The sequence below is a fragment of the Papaver somniferum genome, chromosome 3 (genome assembly GCF_003573695.1).
Source record: "Papaver somniferum cultivar HN1 chromosome 3, ASM357369v1, whole genome shotgun sequence".
NCBI lineage: Eukaryota > Viridiplantae > Streptophyta > Magnoliopsida > Ranunculales > Papaveraceae > Papaver > Papaver somniferum.
The window spans coordinates 162,118,556-162,138,549 of record NC_039360.1 but is presented as its reverse complement, the minus strand read 5'-3'; the positions used below and the strand labels follow the sequence as shown (position 1 = coordinate 162,138,549).

The following is a 19,994-nucleotide window of genomic DNA, read 5'->3' as shown; positions in this document are numbered from 1 at the left end:
GACATTCAGGTATGTAGGAAGATTTGTTTTGAAATTGTTAGGAAAATTACTTGGGTCACTTGAACCTTGCATCTAGAAATTCCGCAAGGAGCATTACCAAGTTATACCTCTTGGAACTGAATTTAACACTATTATACAAGATATTATGGAAATTCTCACTAGAGGACCATGGAAGACATAATTGATATCGTGAACGTGACCTGCATTTGTATCCCATTGACCAGATACTAATCATCGTACGTTAATTTGTTATTGTGATTGGTGATCGCTAATTACTGATATTATTCTGATTTTACCGGATTTCGGATTCGAATTTTCAAATTTCGTCTGATATTACCGAATTTTGGAAATCCGATAACAATTAGTTTATCAGAACAATATTTAATCCGCTGTCAGCCCTATTGGAAAAAACTTGGTCTTCGTAAGATATATCTGAAATCCTTTTCATTGTGTTACCAAACAATAACAACAACCCTTTTATGAAACGAATCCCTGAACTATTATTTTGAAACGAATGGAGTATTAATTGGGGAATGGGAAAATTGCTTGCTTTAATAAAAACGAAAGTTCTCCTATAATTTATCATAGCATTACTAAAGTTTACTTTGTAATAATTTTTAATATACCCTAAAATACGCCATATTAATTACCTAAGTCTTTTAGTGATCCGAAATGTGCTTACTATTTCGAATTTTAACTCTTTCCTCCAAATTTCACCACCTTGCCGAATTGTAACAAGGCACGAGCACGACTAGGCTATCACCAACCTGAATGTAAGAGTTGATAGAGCAAAAGTTTCTCCATGGGCACCACAAGCAATTTGTGGCGAACCGTTGGCACGAGGGAATATTTTCGAAAGATGACTCACGAGTAAAGAAGTTGACAACATGTCCGGCCATAAAATACGTTCACACTCCCAGGTATAATCATTTTTTGACTTCTCCATACAAAGGTAGGTAACTACTTTAGGATTTCTACGAGTAAAAGAATTGATTTTTTATGAAGTAAATTTTATGATTTTTGTGGTTGAGTTTTGTTTTTGGAGTCAGAAACATTTCGAGAATATTTGGATACCATGAACACAAATCAGTCTCAGGAGCATAAACAAATTTGCTTCACAGTAAGTTAACTCTTGACTTTAAGAAATTGAAAAATCACTTATAAAGATATATCCAAACAGTAACACCCAACCAACTTCAGTATGCTTAAATTCTCTCAAACCCCTACTACATCGGCTCACCGAAAAAACCTTTAAACAATGTAAGAACGAATTAAATCTGGACAAAAGATCGGAATTATGTCTCCCCAATCGATTCTTCTGGGTATATATACATTATTCAAGAAGTAAAAACCAAGCAGGACAACGGAAGCAGCAGGTAAATGCATGCTTTGAGGTCTGGAACAATATTGCAGCTGCTGTTACGGCGTGAAGAGGTACTAGAAACTTTAATGCATGGAGCCGTCCGGTGAGTTCTTCAGAGTTGCCTATCAATAGCGAAAATCTGCCATTCAACAGCATGACTAATACCAGGAAACTCAGGTATCCTACCAAGAACACACTTGTAAACCGCGTAAACAAATGCGGCCACAGTCAAAATAAACGTGACATCATGACTAAGCTTCAACAATTCAAACTTAAACCCAATCTGTTCACTAGTATCGGCACCCACTAGTACTTTCTTAGCCAATTCAGGAACCAGAACCATGATCTCCATTATCAAAGCTTGTTGTGAATTAAACCTCACAAACCTACTAAAACTCCTATCTCTGATAATCCCAAGATAAAGGGTTAAGAGTATAAATATACCAGGTATTGCTTTGTAGAATTCCAGTAATGGTATAACTGGATTAAATGGTAGTTCTAATATAGGGTATTTGTGAAATAGATAAGTTCCATATTTTAACCCGTTCAAGAACGGAATCAAATATACAAGTACTGAAATTAGTCTATCTGTAGCTGGGATTGGTTGAGCATGCTGATATGATGATGATGACGAAGCCATGCATACGGTTGGCGTTGTCTTCTTCTTCAATGGGGGTGATGAGTAAAATTTAGGGTTATGAAGAAGGAACTGTGATGGGTTCTGTAATTTGTGGGTGGTTATGGGGTTAGCTGTGGCTTCAAGTTTAAGTGACGATATTTTTGATGATGAAGATGATCTGTGAGTGTTGAAGGGGAGAAAGGTTGATGATGAATATGAAGACAAGGGTTTCCTACTGAAGGTTTGTTGATGATTATAGCAAGGATGGATTGACGGGGAACGAAGAAGGAGATTAACGGTAGAAGAAGCCATTGATGAGTGATGATGATAGAACTCAGACACCAAAACGGTAGAATATACTACACCATCTATTTATAGAGAACATGAAAGTGGAATCCTAAACAAATACCTTAAAAGGCCCGCTTGAAGGCCCGAGTAGAATAGTCCCGGCAGGTAGTGTCAGACTTCCGGTGGCAGTGGCAGTAATAAGAGAGGGGGAAATCAAGGGGAGACCCAGAAAAAATAATATTCTCGTTGTAATTTGGGTGAGAACTAGTATATTATTTTTTTTTTTGGGTCTCCCTCTAATTTTCCCGAATGTGAAAACTACAGTCACACCCATTTTCTAGTTTTTCTCCACACTAAAATTCACAGGCGGAAAATTTCACGCGCGCACTCATTTTTTGGGAAAAATTTTCGCACAAACCCATATTTATGAAAATTAGTTTTTTGGTTCTTGTTCTTCCTTCGTCTTCTCTTTTTTTTCTTTCTTTTTTTTTGATGTCCTTTTTCGGAGAGAACAAGGAGAACAGACGAGAATTATATTGTTGTCATTTATTGAGATGATTTTTCGAGAATATTCAAAGTGATTTGGAGTTCTTGTGGTACTATGGAGGTTAGGTTAATTTTCTTTAGATTTAAGAGAAATTAAGAGGGTTTTTAGAAGTTCAATCGAACACAAAGGTTGGGTTGCTGCCGGACTTGAAAAATCAGCAACAAAACAACGAGGAAAGAGTACCTTTGATGCTACAAAGAACATTGTGTTGTTTCCGGCGATTTACTATGTTGAATGAATGATTGTGAATGATCTTGACTTTCTTTATAAACAACGTAACAACAAAGGGCTCTCTATTTACCGAAAAAACAAAGCTCACATGACCTGTTCGACAAAATGATAGAGGAGGAGAAAAATCTCTCTCCTGATATACATTGATAAATGGTTTCTGTAAGACTGGGAATTTTGATGAAGTCAATAAACTTATGGACGAGATAGAAATTTTAGGTCTGGAGCCTAATGTTATAACCCATACTACATTGATCGATCGAGTTTGCAAAATGCATGGAATCGATGAAGCCAGTTCTTTGTTTGGAAAAATGCTCGCTCATGGTATCTTACATGATGTTGTTACTTACAGTTCTCTTATTAACGGCTTGTGCAAGTGTAAGAATCTTACGGAAGTAATAATACTGTTCGGAGAGATGGAAGAGAGTGGCATTGTGCTGAATCACGTTTCATACTCTAGTCTGCTCATTTCGTTATTTGCTAATGATTAGTTAAACAAAGTACGTAGAAATGGATTGATATGGTCGATCATCCAAAAAAGTGTGTTAATGCTAATGATTATACATCTCATGAGGGAGTTCATCGTTCAAGTTAAAGTAATTAACTGCATTCCAGTTATTCCATTTGTTTTGCATTACCTATGAGATCAATATCCATTTTGATTGTGTTGCAAAACCAATCTAAATACTTATTTTTGATATTGAGAACTGAAATGAAGCCAGGACATGTACAAAACTAGTTAAGAGAAGATGTGATTGCTGACAAGTTGGAGCTGGTGCTTGTATGGGTTCAATTGAGATGAGTTTGTGGTTGTTTGCAGCAACAAGAAGTTGCAGTCGAGATGGAGAAGAAAACAGAAGAGATGGTGATGTTGTATGAAAGTTCTGCAGTTTTTTTTGCATAACTTGTTATGTAGTCCAGAAAACGGTTGCATAACACGTTATACAACAAAAATTTTGTTAGTATTGAAACCAACAAAAAATAAGGTTGCATAACTTGTCATGCACCTACAATAATATCTACATAACATGTTATGCAGTCGTGAAAATGGATGCATAACCTGTTATGCATCCGAAAATATGACTGCATAATGCATTATGCATCGAGAAAATTGTCGCACAATCTTTTATGCATCGAGAAAATAGATGCATAACATGATATGCATCCGTAAATATGGATATATACTGCATTATGCATCAATTTTTTATACTCAAGAAGGGTGCGAAAACAATGGGTACATGACTTGTTATAGATGCATAACTTTGTTATGCAGATGCATAATTTGTTATGCAGTCGAGAAAATGGTTGCATAATTCGTTATGCGTCTGCATAATGCGTTATGCATCCTTTTTGGTAGCTGCATAATGGTTATGTATCAAGTTTTCGAAAATTTTGCCTAAAACGATGATCACCTCCGATTTTTTCATGAAAAACAAAAATTTGATATTGTTGTTTGTACTCGTTGTGTAGCTCTCTTTAAAAGATTTCCAACCATATAAAATTTGTAAATTTGTAAGGTGCGGATTTTTAGATATGTTATGTCCAAGTTGAGTTGCCAATTATACCCCTGATGCATAACTCAGTCATGCAGATGCATAATCCGTCACGTAGAAGTTTTTAATAATTTCATATAATCATGGGTGTCACGGAAATAATTATGGGTGTCACAATACCCAAAATTAATTGTGGACCTGAGAATGAAAATATTAATTGTCACACTGACGTGACTAACTTACATCGTCGGCCCACTTGAAAGCCCGAGTGGAATGGTGTCGGCCTCTACCTATATTACCTACCATCTATCCTGTTATTTTGCACTGAACTATGTGTAAATTGTATGATGCAGTATGAAATTAGACACTGTCTGGATTCTTATATGATCTGGACTCTTCTCTTCTTTATATGCAAAATATATGAGTACTTTACCCAAATTAAGCACTCTTCTTCATGATGTGAGAAACCATTAGGATATAGGGATTTTCTTATTTTTCTGAAATGTTGATAACATTACGAAAACAACTATGATGATGTTTTCTACAACTTTCCAAATCTACCGTGTTCACCTAAAGTTTGGGCGGATACTAAGGCTAATTCCTATAAATTGAGCTGTTAGATTGGCCAAAAAATGTTGCAAATCAAAAAATAAGTGTGGGAAAAAAGTTAACACCTGTACCTGCTACTTCTCTCTCATAACATTTGCTCGCAATTCAACTAGCAGCTAGTTTCAAAAGCTGAATCGTTTAGCGCTCAAAAAGTAACCAAAACGTTGAACCATTCAACGCTGGGAGAAAATTTTCTGATCTAACAGCTGAGATTTAAAGCGCTGAACCAAACAGCGCTAAGCACTCAACCGTTCAGCGCTAGATGGTGGTCCCGCTGACGTGGTCTTCTAATCTAGCTATTAGATTAGCCATCCATAGGATTTAGGAGGTTGACCTAGCTGACGTGGATGGCCAATATAGCTGCTAGATTAACCTCAATCAGTTTTCCACACGCGCTTCTCCAACCCAGTGAAAGGCTCCATTGACAAAAATACCAGCTTGTCCCTCATCAAGAAAATTATAAGGCACGGTTTGACTACTTTTCCATTCATTTGTCCCTAACATATACACGTCTAGTTCAAGTAGCTCGTAACCATGATCTTCAAGTAAAACTATTAACTTGTAATCATCAGCCATGCAATCATAACCAAAATCCTTAATAGTGGAAACTCCATATCCTGATAATTTAGATATTCTCTTGTACTCTTTCGTTGCTGGGTTAAAAAGAATGAAAGCTATACTACCTATGGTATCACGACTACAATACCATACGCAAACCAGACCAATCACATGAACCTACCAATTGAAAAGTTGAAAATTCACTGAATGGGTAATCCACAAATTCAACAACTCTCTCAACGACGATAATGAATCATAACTTATAGAGTTGATTGCTAAACCTGGGATACTCTCGTCATAGCGGTCCATGATAAGATTATAGTTTTTTCTCTGTGTATTAATATCAAGGTGCATCTTAAAAAAACTAGGGTTGGAAATTATTTGAAACTAAAACTTGCAAACAAACTTAAATATATACGTTGATCTCACAGGAACCCTTAGAAGGATTTCTGGTTAGATATCTTTGGGAATGCCTGAAATTGCTTCTCCTTCCCTTCCACCTTTAGATCCTTATCAACCAGAAGAAAGTTTTGCAGAAAACTTCCAATCTCTTTGCCCTACAAGTATGTCTAATGCGGCGGAGCTGGTGTTTAGAATGGGCTATAATAGGCACAATTTTAACTTTACGGGTTAGGGCCGGTTATCGTCTTGCAGGTGTGGGTCAGTTAGATGACCTAATGTGGGTTCGGGTTTTATTTTGCACAGTAAGTCTTTATGTTTGCACAGTAAGTCTTTGGGATAATAAGATTTTGCTCCGGCACCTTCAAAGAGTGATGAGTGCATAAGATCGATTGTAGGCTTTTAGTCATGTGTTATAGCCGGTAATTATGTTTTATTTCTTTATTTCTTGCATATGCTTAGATGAGTGCGTTTCATTGGCACAGGTGTAAATATTTACATGGTATCGGAATAATCAGAAGGCAACTGATCCAGTTATTAATTGCGGTTCAGATAAAGGATTACTTCGGTTTTGGGACTTTCGTTATGTTTTCACGGCTTATGCAAACCCTGACTGAGAGCATGTGCTCGAATCAAGGCGCATTAAGTCAGACAAAAAGTCGTATTAATGGAATTATGCCACCCTAATCAATCCTTCTGGCTATATATACATTGGAAAGCCCTGTGCCTATGGGACCAGATGAAACTCAGATGAAACATGTGGCAGTGTGATAGTAGTAATGACGAATAAAATGACAGTCGATCTCAATGTGTATAGTGCGTTCATGAAAGACATCATTATGAGCTATGTGAATAGCAGCTTTATTGTCACAGTAGAGAGGAGTAGAATCTGTCAGATGGACTCCCATATCACCCAAAAGCCATCGTATCCAAATAATCTCAGAAGTAGTATGAGATAAGGCTCGATATTCAGCTTCAGCACTAGATCGTGACACAACATATTTTTTCTTATTATGCCATGCGATAAGAGAGTTGCCAAGAAAAATACAATACCCAGCAGTTGATCGTCTATCAGTGACATCTCCTTCCCAATCTGAATTAGAGAATGCACGAAGACGAAGATCAGAGGCAGATGAAAAATGTAATCCTTGATACAAAGTACCCTTAATATAGCGTAAGATCTGAAGAACAGCAGCATAATGTGGTGATCCTGGAGCAGACATAAATTAACTAACATCATATACTGCGTAACTAATGTCTGGCATGGTAATGATCAGATAGTTTAGACTTCCCACTAGTTTTCTGTATAAAGTAGGATTAGGAAGAGATTTGCCTTCAACAGGATTGAGCTTCACATTCAATTCAGGATTGAGCTTTGACTTCGACATTTTAACCTAACCAATATGAGTATCAATAATCCCCGACCCATCTGTTGTATGAATCTTAGGAGTAATAATAGGTTTCATTTTCTCAAACAGGTTTGAGTTATAGGTCATATGATTTGATGCTCCTGAATCAAGAAACCATTCAGTTGAAAATGTACCTGAGGGAACTGAAAAAGTAGATGCTACTGTAGTATTGTTACCGATTGCAAGGGCTTGTTTCAGCATCTCTTGAATGTCTGCCAAATTGTTTGTAGCTGCAAGATTGTTTAGCGTAGAGTTTGGTGACTCATGTGCTTTCTCTAGAGCTGGTGCAGCAGTAATATGGGCTGATGAATAATAATATGGAGCAGTAGTGTCGAATCTTCTCTTGTTTATCATGTTTCTTGAGGATGGATAAGTAAATTTTCCTACCATATGTCCAAATTCCTTGCAATAGTTGCATTGTGGTGTGCCTGGTGGTGGTGTTGAACCTTGCACAATTAAACTTTGAGAATTACAGTTGTGGCATTGTACTTGAGATAGATCACGATGAGTTGGAATTGAGACGTTTCTCTGAAAAATGAAACTTGGATTAGTGCTTGAACGAGAAGGTACTGCAAGTACTGCTGGAATGTCTGCCTTGATTCTTTTACGTGTCTCCTCAGTAATAAGTTCAGAAAATGCACTTTCTACAGTCGGCAATGGATTTCTATGAAGAATTGATGCTCTTATAGATTCAAACTCATCTCTTAGTGCCATTAAAAGTTTAACAAGACGAGATTCTTCCTTATACTTTTGCCACAGTTCAGCATCAGTTGTCCATTTAGGTTCCATAAGCGCTAGTTGATTCCACATGATTGACATTTTAGAGTGAAAATCAGAGATTGACTGCTCCTGTTGTTGTTTCAAAGATCGAATATCTTGTTCAAGCTTTATCTTTGAGCAAAATTAACTTGTATGTATCTCTTCGCAAGAAAATCCCATGCTTCTTTGGCTTCTTCAAAACCAGTAAGTTGCATACTTACGGACGCAATGACATTGTTGCTTATCCAAGTGAGTATTTGTGATTATTGACTTCCCAAGTTTCAGAAGGATCGGTATCTGCAGTTCCTTTATCTTTAACACTAGTGCTAGCGACTTGCTTTTTTTCTTTACCATCAACATATTTCACATACTTTTCCCTTGAGAAAGCTTCTCATGAGAAAAGACCAATGATTATAATTGGTTTCATCGAACTTAACAGTAATGGGTTGAAAGTCTTCACGAGACATGATGGTAGATAGGTTATAACCAGGAAACATAGTAAGGGTTCTTGACAGATAGGGTTTATGATAACAGTAGAAAACAAAAGACAGGGATATGGTTGGATGGATTTATAAAACCTTGATAGCAGTAAAAAGTGTTTGATTTTCTAGGTTGACAACGGAGGCGGGATATTGAATCTTGACTGGCTCTGGTACCATGACAAAGATTGTCATGGCATAAAGATCTGATGAAAGGGTTTCAGTCAATTATATTCATCACAAAAAGATTACAAGAGATACGTATACAATATATAGACGATAATAAAGGAAACTGAATACAACAAAATAACAAAACAATAATTACAGGATAACAACAATATACTCAAGCTACGAGATATCTTAACAAAACAAAGTTGATCAAATATATATTCAAGAAGTGATAATCAAACAAGAAAATGGAAGCAATAACCAAATGTATAACAAAAGCTCCATGACTTGGTACTGTCATTATAGGTGTAATTACACTGGATGTTCTATTTGTAGCTAGGACAGACTAAAGCAAAAATCGCGTCTAAGGTCTGCTGCAGAAATGCCGAAAGAAGACATTCCTTCGGTGCTTGCTCTGAAAATTTTGTACGGGAATTTTGTGGTCACGGCTTTGGTTGCATAATTGTAAGGAGCGAGGACAGATGCCCTCCAGGTTCCAGTAGTGCTGATCCCAACATAGAGGAGTAGGATTAATCATTTGATCGAAATAATGAGTACTGAGGGTTATGGTATATATCTTCTGAGTGCGGTGATGATAACATTTTTGATACTTCCCACAAATCCAATAATATGATCGAACGATGTAACGGTGCATGCTTTGAGGTCTGCAACAGGAATTCTAATATTACAGCTGCTGTTACCATGACTAAGCCTAAAAAAATAAAGCGGTCGAAAATCATTTCGTTCTCTTTATATGTATGTAATTTTGTCTTATTTCATTTTTAATTATAAAAAATAAATAATTGTTAATATCAGAAATCATTACTATTAGTCTCTTTTTTTTAGGTTCTTGGTACTCTTACATGTATTGTTGTAGGTTTTTCGTATTACTAATTAACAATTAAGATTGGTATGTGTAACATAACAAACATCCTATATAATATAAGTCCCGAAAAATCTCTTGTTTCTCATATGTGATTCATGTGATTAAATTATTTTAAAAATATAAAATATATCATATATGTGAATCATTTACATGCTTTTTGCACTTCAAAATGTAAAATACTACATGTATATCTTGTTATTGTATTTGAATAATCCTTGGTTTTTCTAGGTTTTGTTTGTTGAGTTTTTTACTTGGAGTTAAGATTTAGTTATTATTGTTATAAATATATATTGGAAGTTTGAAGTTTTTTATAAGCGGTTAAATTTCAGTCCTTGTGGTTTTTTCTTTTTTAAATCACAAACAAACAAAAAAAGTAATCCCCTAACTACATTCGCCCTATCTTTTAAGGACGACTCTGAGTATGCTCATTACCTAATTTTTTCTAGTGATAGAAAATATGCTCACTGTATATAGATTTTTTCAACTAGTTCATCCTATGGAAAAACAAAACACTCCAAAAGTGTATCATGGTCCGAGAATGATTGGGACAAAAGGTTGAGTAAATATTTTTTGATGGAACAAAAGGTTGAGTAAATATTTTTTTTTTACATAGACATGACAAGCAATTTGATATAAATAGTTGTCCCGAGGGAATATTGTCGAAACATGACCCATCACGGAAAAATAATATAACGTAAAGAATGCTGACATGTGTTGTTTATACTCAAACTATAACAGAACGCAGAGTTTTATTACTTGAGAAACAATTTCTGGTTTTTCATAGAATAAGAACTTCTTCCTCCCTTCCCTTTGGTTTAGACATTACAACAAATCAGTAACAATGTAGGTTAGACCAAATTTAAGTTAAATAACACACGAAATAGGAAGGAACACATGTAATAAAATGTTAGTTACCTTTTCGATACTTAGGGTTTTTTATTCAAGACCAAGGGATTCTGGAAATAGTGCCAGCGCCGGTCCAACTGATGGCTGAATCATGGAAAATAGGTCAACGTTAACCTACGAGGTTTAAAGAACGCCTCGTTACCCAACCTGTTTCAGTGATCTATGTGCTAAATACATACTGATTTTTTTCAAGGAAAACAATTTAGTCTAAAATCACGTCAAAAGAAACAATTTAGTCCATCTTGAGTCGAATGGGTATAAATTAGTCCACTAGTTGTTCAAAAAGAGGTAAAGATGTTATTATCCTTCTTACGATTATCATAATGCACACGTGCAACAAACAAAAACGAATTGTAACTATCAAACTGAATGAGAGAGCTTTGTGTTTTATCATTTGCTCACCTGAATAAAAACAAACAAAAAATAACTTAAAAATAAAATGATATCAAAACTTCATTTAAACCAGAGAAAAAGAAGATGAAATCAGTAAACAATAAATCAAAACCCTAACTAAAAGAAAACCAAAATCATCATCATCGAAAACAAAAATCTTTTCCATCAAAGCCATTAATGAACGATACAATTGAGGCGTAAGGTAATCATGGTGAAGAACAATCAACAACAAAAACATCCAAAATCATCATCATTTAAACCAAATTCAGCAGTTGCCAAGAAATCAAGACCTTTAAATAAACCAAAACAATCAAAAACATAAGATTCAAAATCTAATCAAGTAACAAAAGGTAAGATCAGCTGGTACTTTCATATATATTGGTTTGTTATGTGTGTATGCGTGTTGTTTTTCTTAGAATTGTTGTACGAGTGTACATACTTATACACCCGAATGTTATTCTAGGTATATATATATAACCTTTTCTATGGGTATGGATGGTTGTTTTTCTTAGATATGTTTTACGAGTGTATATTTTGCACAGCAGCTATAAGTTGTTTCATGGATATATGGCTTGTTCTGCTGGTATGTATGTTGTTTTTCTTAGATTTGTTGTATACGTGTACATATTTGTATACCTTTGTGTTATCCAGTGATATATCGACTGCTTGTGGGTATGAATGTTATTTTTGTTATATTTTTTATTATTGTGTATATATTTGTACGCCTTTGTGATATCTTAGGGATGTATGTTCTGTTATGTGGGTATGGATTTCGTTCCTATTAGATTTTGTTGTAGGAGTGTACATACACTACAATATATGGACGGATTTGAGACATGTTGAATTTTTTGCTGACGCCTGCGGTTGTATAACTGTAAGGAGAGGGGACATATGCCCTCAAGGCTACAGTAGTACCGATCATATAAGAGGCTCCCAGTCCAACGTGAATAAGAAGGAGGATCAAGCATATGATCAGATCAATGAGTACTGCAGGTTGTGTGTATATCTTCCAAATGCAGTGATAATAATATTTTTGTTACTTCTCACAAGTCCGATGATATGATGAAACGATGTAACGGTGCATGCTTGTAGTGTTGCTACTAGCTAGAAGTTTAATATTGCAGATGTTGTTACAACTTAAAGAGGAATTTTAATGCATGGAAGGCATAGCCGGCCAGCATTCTTAATCATTGCCTTTCCTATGTTAAATATTCGTCATTAACAACGTGCTTATTAAAGTTGTTTTCTGTATTATTATATCTAGTCTCAAATCGAATGTCGAAACAAATTGAACAAATCTTAATTTTGATTTTTTCCCTCAACAGATCACGCAGACTGTATTCGATACTAGGTAAAGAAAACAATTTCATAAAAAATGTATTTCGCGAAAATAATTTTCATAAGGAGGCAAAGAAAGCATTCCCATGAAATTCCATGGAACTAAAACGACTTTAAACCATGTTATTTTATTAAATGGGCCCGACAATCTTATGTAATTGGATTTTTCATTAAACACGGAAAAACATGTTATCTCCATGAAAAAATGGCTAATCCCATGCAAATAGATGTTATAAAAAAACAACCTTAGAGGTCATTGAATTGGGGGTGAGCAACATATGGGTGGGTGTGGATTTGGTATTGTGTCCAATCCGTCTAAGTGGCGGGTTTGAGATTTTCACCCACGTCCAATCCGATACCCATCGGATGAACGGATTGGATGCAGATGGATTTGCGTATCTAAAAACATTATAAACATAAAGTATAATTGTATATTATCTACTCCCTCTGTCCCTTATATATTGGCGGAGTTTTGAAATTTTCTTGTCTCACTGGATAGGCGGAAATCTAATTCCAAGAAGGTTTTTTCCACTGATACCCTTAATTAAATAGGATAGATGTCATCACAATCAAATTTATATCTCAAGCATTGGAAACAAGATAAAGGTTAAAATAGGAAAATCAATGGATTCTTGTGAAATTAAAATTGTTTCTAAGAGATTTCACATATTCCGCCAAAATAAAGGGGACGGATGGAGCATGAATTTTTTATAATAACTTTCATATACGTATAATACTACTATTATTTTCAGGATCGGGTGTTCAACGGATGAGTAATGTTCCACCTGCTTCTAACCCGTAAAAACAACCGATTTCAAAAAGATTCCCACGTCCAATCCATCGAGAAACGGATTAAGTGTCCACCCGCCAAAATGCGGATTGGTTTGGATAAAGTCCGCGGATTTGTGTGTTTTTGCTCACCCCTGCTTAGAGTAAGTCTTAAGGTGGAAGAGTTCCATCTTCAATCTTCCAACTTGAAATATTAAAAATAAGCTGAGCAGAGCACGAGCTAAAGATATAGATGATGTGAATGTCAGATGTATATGAATTCGGCATTTACGAAGTTAAATACTCAATAGCATGAGTAAGGAATTGGTTAGGCAAAATGTATATGGGGCATTGGTGGAGTCAGGGCTAGTGCCCGTGCCACTTTGTATGTCACAATTGAAGAATGGATTGAAAGTTGGGAATTATTGGCATGTCGGATTTGTGATGAATTTCTTAGTAGTAGAACCTGACATTGTTGTATGATATTGCAATGCCATCTCGTTATCTACTTCACTAATGCTAATTGTACTTTTTTCAAGTTGTTCAAAATAATGCCATCTCATTATCCTACAGCTTCTCCAGAAATATTCAAAAGGTGGTCGAGTTGATTTTAGTGTTTTGCTCCTAGGTTGCGCTAATTTAGACTCGTGTATCACCTTCAGATCGAAGACGGAGAGGTTCGTCTGTTTCTTTCTTTGTGTTGCACTCGATTTTCTTGCTGTTGTCTGCTTCAATTCTAAATTTCTAATGCTTTTTACTGTTTTTTCTTTTGCTGTTGTATCAGGGGAAGTTGACTGCAATGGTAGTATGTTGGCTGCTCGGAAACGGATGTCTATTCTCATGGAATAGTATGTTAACTATCGTCGATTACTTCGGTTTCGTCTTCCCGGTACTTACATTACCTCTTAATTTCATGTTCTAAGCCTTGCAGTTTTGATTATTCAATGTTTTTGGATTATTGTATCAATTTTGGGTTGTTCTTGTAGAATTACCATCCATCTAGGGTTCTAACCCTAGTTTACCAGCCATTCGCAACTGTAACACTTGCAATTTTAGCTTACAATGAAGCAAAGATCAATACAAGAAGAAGAAATTTACATGGTTATCTCCTTTCTTCGTCAGTTCTTTACTGATTCTTGTTGTAAGTATCCGCACCATTGGAATTCATAATTAATCTTTGATTTTACATTGCAATTACGCTCTGAAATTGATGTTTTGATTCGTTTTTTGCGCCTGTAGTTGGATTTGGCTACATCGGGGAAAGGGGGTATTGGGACGTTCATTGGTATATGTTTGGTTAGTGCTGCGTTCGGTGTTGCAGATGCTCATGTTCAAGGTGGAATGATTGGGGATTTATCCTTCATGTGCCTCGAGTTCTTGCAAGTGAGTTCATGGTTCAGGATTTCAATTTCATGTGCTTTTGCAGGTTATATACCATTACAAATACCGTTATAACTATGAGTTTCTAAATTTTGTGTGCATTCTAAATTGCTGTGTGTATAGTCTTTCTTGGCTGGTTCGGCTGCATCTGGTGCTCTAACTTCTGCCTTGAGGTTGATTACGAAAGCAGCATTCGAGAATTCAAAGAATGGCCTTCGCAAGGGAGCTTGTACGTAAACTCCTCAATCTATTATTGAATGGCATTGATAAGATATTGAGATATCTCTTAACTATAAAATTGCAGTGCTGTTCTTTGGAATCTCTGCATTTTTTGAGCTACTGTGTGTACTTCTGTATGCGTATGTCTTCCCCAAGTTGCCTATTGTAAAGTACTACCGTGCCAAAGCAGCCTCAGAAGGATCCAAGACTGTTTCTGCTGATCTTGCTGCTGGTGGAGTGAAAACAGTACTACCAGACATTGAACAAGTACAGTCTCTCTTGGGTGTTTTGAGCTTCTGATATATTTTGGGGAATTTGATGAGCATGGATTTCAACTAAGCTTTTTGTAACTTTTGCAGGCTGCACAAGAGGAACGATTATCCAACAAACAGTTGCTTCACCAAAACATTGACTACGCAGTTACAGTGTTTCTTATGTACATACTGACATTATCGTTTTTTCCTGGATTTTTAAGTGAAGATACTGGAAAACAAAGCTTGGGCTCTTGGTAAATTCTCAATTACAGAAACCAGAACTAGGCATTTCTCTGACTCTTTATGCTGTTGAGAAAATTTGGTTAATTTGATTGTTGATTGGAAATCTTTCAGGTACGCGCTTGTTTTGATAGCGATGTATAATGTGTGGGATCTAATTGGAAGATACATTCCTGTCATAGAGTGCTTGAAACTTAAGTCGCGAAAGGGGCTCGTTATTGCATCTCTTTGTCGTTTCCTACTTATTCCGTGTTTTTGCTTCACAGCCAAGTATGGAGACCAAGGCTGGATGATCCTGCTAACTTCCTATTTAGGTTTAACTAATGGTTATCTCACTGTTTGGGTCTTAACTGTCGCCCCAGAAGGTTACAAGGTCAGTTACTGTCATATTTGAATTAACAAATTTCTTCTCTTAATCACTATCTATCCTTCTGCCCAAGGGATTGAATGTGCGCATTTGTGTTTTGCAGGGACAGGAACAAAATGCACTGGGGAATTTACTTGTGTTTTTCCTCGGCATGGGTATATTTGCAGGAGTGACATCTGATTGGTTATGGCTCATTGGTAAAGGTTGGTAGTAATGATATATTGATATTCAACTATACTGCGTAAAACATTACTTAAGCAAGTGCGAGAGATGTGATCAAAATCCACGGCGTTATCTCTCCATGCAACTCGAATCCGTGTGCCAAGAGTTCGCTTGAGCTTGAAAAACAGCCTAAACATGATCCTTACCGCTGTGTTGATCTCAGAGAGTTTGTTTGTCCCTCTTACTTCATATGACCATCTAACTTTATATGGTAATTCTAATTTTTAGATACTTTTTTGTAGAAATTACGCAAGACATGCAAGTTACAAGATATGATTCGATCTGTGCAAGTCTCCGAATTTGTTGATCTCTTAAATTTTCACTTATTTTTCCGAAAATTCGAATGTGTCTGAACGGAAAATAACACACGGGTCTGACCCTACATGGTCATCATCGAAACTGGATTTAGTATTATTTGTTTGATTAATTGAATATAAATTATTAAAAGTAGAATTAAAGAGATATCCATGACATTGAGAAGTGGTTAAGAATCTGATTGTTTTTCCAACTACTTTTGTAAATAACAAGGTTGTAAACAAACTTCAATGAAACAAAAATGAATCGTCCTTTTGGGAAGTGTAAAGGATCACTCCACTTAGTTAATAAAAGAGAAAGAACAAATTATGAGATTTCATTAGCAAACCACACAATGGAAGCAACATCAGCATCACTGCTATCATCATCAGTAGTAGGCAAACGTGATGATCATGGGAGAGTGGATGGTCTCCTTAAAACAACGTTTGGTGACGAACATAGTTCATTGTTCGATCAATTTGAACGAAGATCAATTGAGCTTCAAATTGATAGAGTCGTATTAGGTAGAAGTTCTTCTGAATCAAAAATGGTTCGTTCATATTTCGCTCCTGCATCACCACCAAGACCACCGCCACCGCCTATAGAACTATGGAGGGCATTACACAAAGAGGAGGTTCGACAAGGGAAACGTATGAGTGTGTCTAAGGTTTTGACGAAACTGTTCCGGCCAGTTTTCATGGTAGGCCGGAAAAGTGAAACAAGAAGAGGAATTAAAGAAGCAAAAGTAAAGGAGGAGCGTAATCATCATCCATTGCAGTGGAAGACGTTGAGCAGATCTCTGCGTTTTTGAGTTCTGCTATTATTTCCAATCCGAATTTAAAGTTTATTGTTCCAATTTTTACGAGCCAATTTGATTAATCACTATTTCATTGTTTCATATTAGTCAAGTCTGAAGAGCTTTTTCTTTTTTAGGGAATTTTAATAAAATGCCATATTTTGGTTATCCGGTTTAATAAAGTGCCACCGTTTTTTTATACATTTATAAAACGTCATTACCGTTATCAATTCCGTCAAGGCCCACATGATTGATCATTTATAGCTGATCTGGTCAATTTTTCACGATGCAATTACTTAATTGTCCTCGTAATCTTCTTTCTTCTCCTCCAACTGAGTCGAAGAAACTGCACGAACAGAGAATCAACTTTCTTCTAATTTTATTCTTCTTCAATCGAATCAATGTATCTACATCTACTTCTTCTTCTCGTGCATCACTACCACCACCACCACCACCACTAAACAAGTGATTCTTCACTACATCATTTTTCTGATTTGCAACTACACCAGAAAAAAATCTTTAGGGTTTTGAAAACTAAAATCATCAATTTCAAATAGAAGTTCTCAATCAAATTATGATAAGAGCTTAGATCTATAAATATATCATATCAATCATGCTTTTGAGAACAAAATCTAGAAAATTTTCTATCTTTAATGTTGATCGAAAATCGGTCTTCATACCTGTAACTAGTTTTTCTCTTTTAAGGGTTCAATTTCTCAAATTCGGATGTCTTAAATTTGAACTCTTTTTGCTTATTTAGGGTCCTATGATTTCAATTTCACATGAACTTGGTACTGGCTTATTGCCATTGGTTTCAAGGATTAATGGAGACGATTGAAGGCAGTGTCAGGAAGAGGAAGGATGGGTTTTCATTGAGAAGTGCAGATAATTAAGGAGAGTTGGGTTTCATTCAGATTCAAAAATGCAGAGAAGAGATTTAGCTTAAGGCTGTAAATACAGGGGAGAAGAATCTTGTTTGTCGCCACTGATTTTTGGGAAGTAATTGGTTAAGATTGATTGTGAGTTAGAGTTCTGAATGGGATTTGAATTGTTGCGTTCTTATTGACTTCGAATTTGCAGGAAAGAAATTGATTTTTGGAGGCTTCAATATGCAATTAGGACAATCCATTGTTAGTTTGCTAGACACACATTTAATGCTCGACATAATGCCTGAGCCGTCTTCAACTACATATCGTTACCACCATTCCTTGTTCAGTTTTCAGTTTACAAAGCTAATTGTAGAAGTCAAGCTGACTGCACCCTAGCTCCATTAGTTTTGATGCACAAGTTCAGAGGTAAGGTCCTATTATTGGTGCTAATTGAGGGTCATGTCAACTTTCTTCATCACCATTGTGCCTGGGGAATAATTGCACTGGTACGGGTGTTGTGGTTGGATTTACGAAGAATATGGAATTCGAAATCTATGTTAGTGACTGGACTTAATATGATCTGCAATTGGGTATTGCCTAAGCTGGTTCAGTATGAGGTGTTGTTGGCAAGTCAAGCAGTGGAGATGGACTCACGATTTAACTCAGTAATGACTTGATTTAACTCAGCTATAGTGAGGTGATTCGAGGGCATAGATGTCTTTCAATAAGCTGGATAACTGCCACATATGCACTAACGGATATCTTAAAAAAAAACTGGATGGAAAAGGTCAAATGTGTGGCACTAAATAAATTCTGAAAAAAACGGTGGCACTTTCTTAAACATGAAATTGATAGTGTGGCACTTTATTAAAATTCCCAATTTTTTACTAATAAAAAGTTATCATTTCCGGCACATGTTCGAAAACTGAATATTGTCTTACAATTCCGGTAACGAATTTTCTATGGATCTCAAAGGAAAATTTGTCACATGTCGTGTTCCTTAATGATCCCATGCACTAATTATTTTGATTTTTTTAGGGACCATGGTTTTTCTGGGGACCATCGTCTTATTAGTCCAACCTTCCTATACTTATAAGGGGTGTCCTAAAGTGAGGTAATACACATTTACCTTTTACTTTAATTTAAATTAAAACTAACCTAATAACTATATAAATCTAATCATATACATCTAATCTAAATGAATGATGAATCTATTATCAAAATCAAAAACAAAAATAGGAGGGGAATCAAAATTTCTTTGTTTTGAAAAAAAAAATTATTCTCTTCTTCTTCTCTCTTTCCTTGAAGTTCCTCGTTCTATTGAAAATTATTATGTTCTCATGTTCTTCTCTTCCTCCCCATTACTTTTAGTTGAATAGAAATCATCAAAATAGGGTTCATATGGAAGTTACGGTGCGTTGTTCGGTTAGGACGCGTTTCACAAAAACCCTAGTTTCTTAACCGAACTTCCTGAAAGGAAGAACACGAAGAACAGTGCGGTTCAATAGGATTTAAAATTAGGTTACCGAACTGGGAGTTCGGTTGGTTCGCAAAAATTTCTAAAACTATCTAGTAACCAAACTCTACCCATATTACAAAAAGAAAAAAAAATTCCAATGTAACCGAACTGTGTTATTTTTCCCACTATGTTGAGTTTTCATTCAACCAAACTTTTCCCACTGTGTTCGATTGGTTCGCAAAAAATTATAAAACTAGTTAGTAATTGAACTCTACCTATAATACAAAAAAAAAAAAAAAAACCAACCGAACTGTGTTATTTTTCCTACTATGTTGAGTTATGATTTAACCGAACTTTGTTTACTCTGTTCGGTTGGTTCGCAAAAAATTTCTAAAACTATCTAGTAATCGAACTCTACCCATATTACAAAAAGAAATTTTTTTCCAATGTAACCGAACTGTGATATTTAGCCTACTATGTTGAGTTTCAATTTAACTGAACCTGTCCCACTATGTTCGGTTTGTTCTCAAAAGAACTTGACAAACCGAACTCGTCACTAATTGCATACAGGTGTAGTTCGGTTAAATATGTTGTTGGGTTAAAGTTTGCGAACCAACCGAACATTACTCTGAAAATCCTATAAACAAAGTTCGGTAACATGTTTGTTAACCCAACGACTAAAAA

The 19,994-nt window shown here is 35.8% G+C and overlaps 2 protein-coding genes and 1 pseudogene across 2 annotated transcripts; 1 reads left to right on the top strand and 2 right to left on the bottom strand.

The window, feature by feature from the left end:
• Window positions 1–1,475: 1,475 nt before the first annotated feature.
• On the bottom strand, window positions 1,476–2,294 carry LOC113360256 (protein TIC 20-II, chloroplastic-like). Its single transcript, XM_026603784.1, has one exon. The coding sequence runs from the start codon at window positions 2,292–2,294 to the stop codon at window positions 1,476–1,478; it is 819 nt and encodes a 272-aa protein (XP_026459569.1).
• Window positions 2,295–7,498: 5,204 nt separating this feature from the next.
• Window positions 7,499–8,332, bottom strand: LOC113360255. The gene has a single exon (XM_026603783.1). The coding sequence runs from the start codon at window positions 8,330–8,332 to the stop codon at window positions 7,499–7,501; it is 834 nt and encodes a 277-aa protein (XP_026459568.1).
• Window positions 8,333–13,522: 5,190 nt separating this feature from the next.
• On the top strand, window positions 13,523–15,881 carry LOC113360253 (annotated as a pseudogene).
• Window positions 15,882–19,994: the final 4,113 nt, after the last annotated feature.

Excerpts from the sequence above, each read along its gene's own strand:
- LOC113360256 (XM_026603784.1), bottom strand. The coding sequence starts at position 2,294 with ATGGCTTCTTCTACCGTTAATCTCCTTCTTCGTTCCCCGTCAATCCAT.
- LOC113360255 (XM_026603783.1), bottom strand. The coding sequence starts at position 8,332 with ATGTCAATCATGTGGAATCAACTAGCGCTTATGGAACCTAAATGGACA.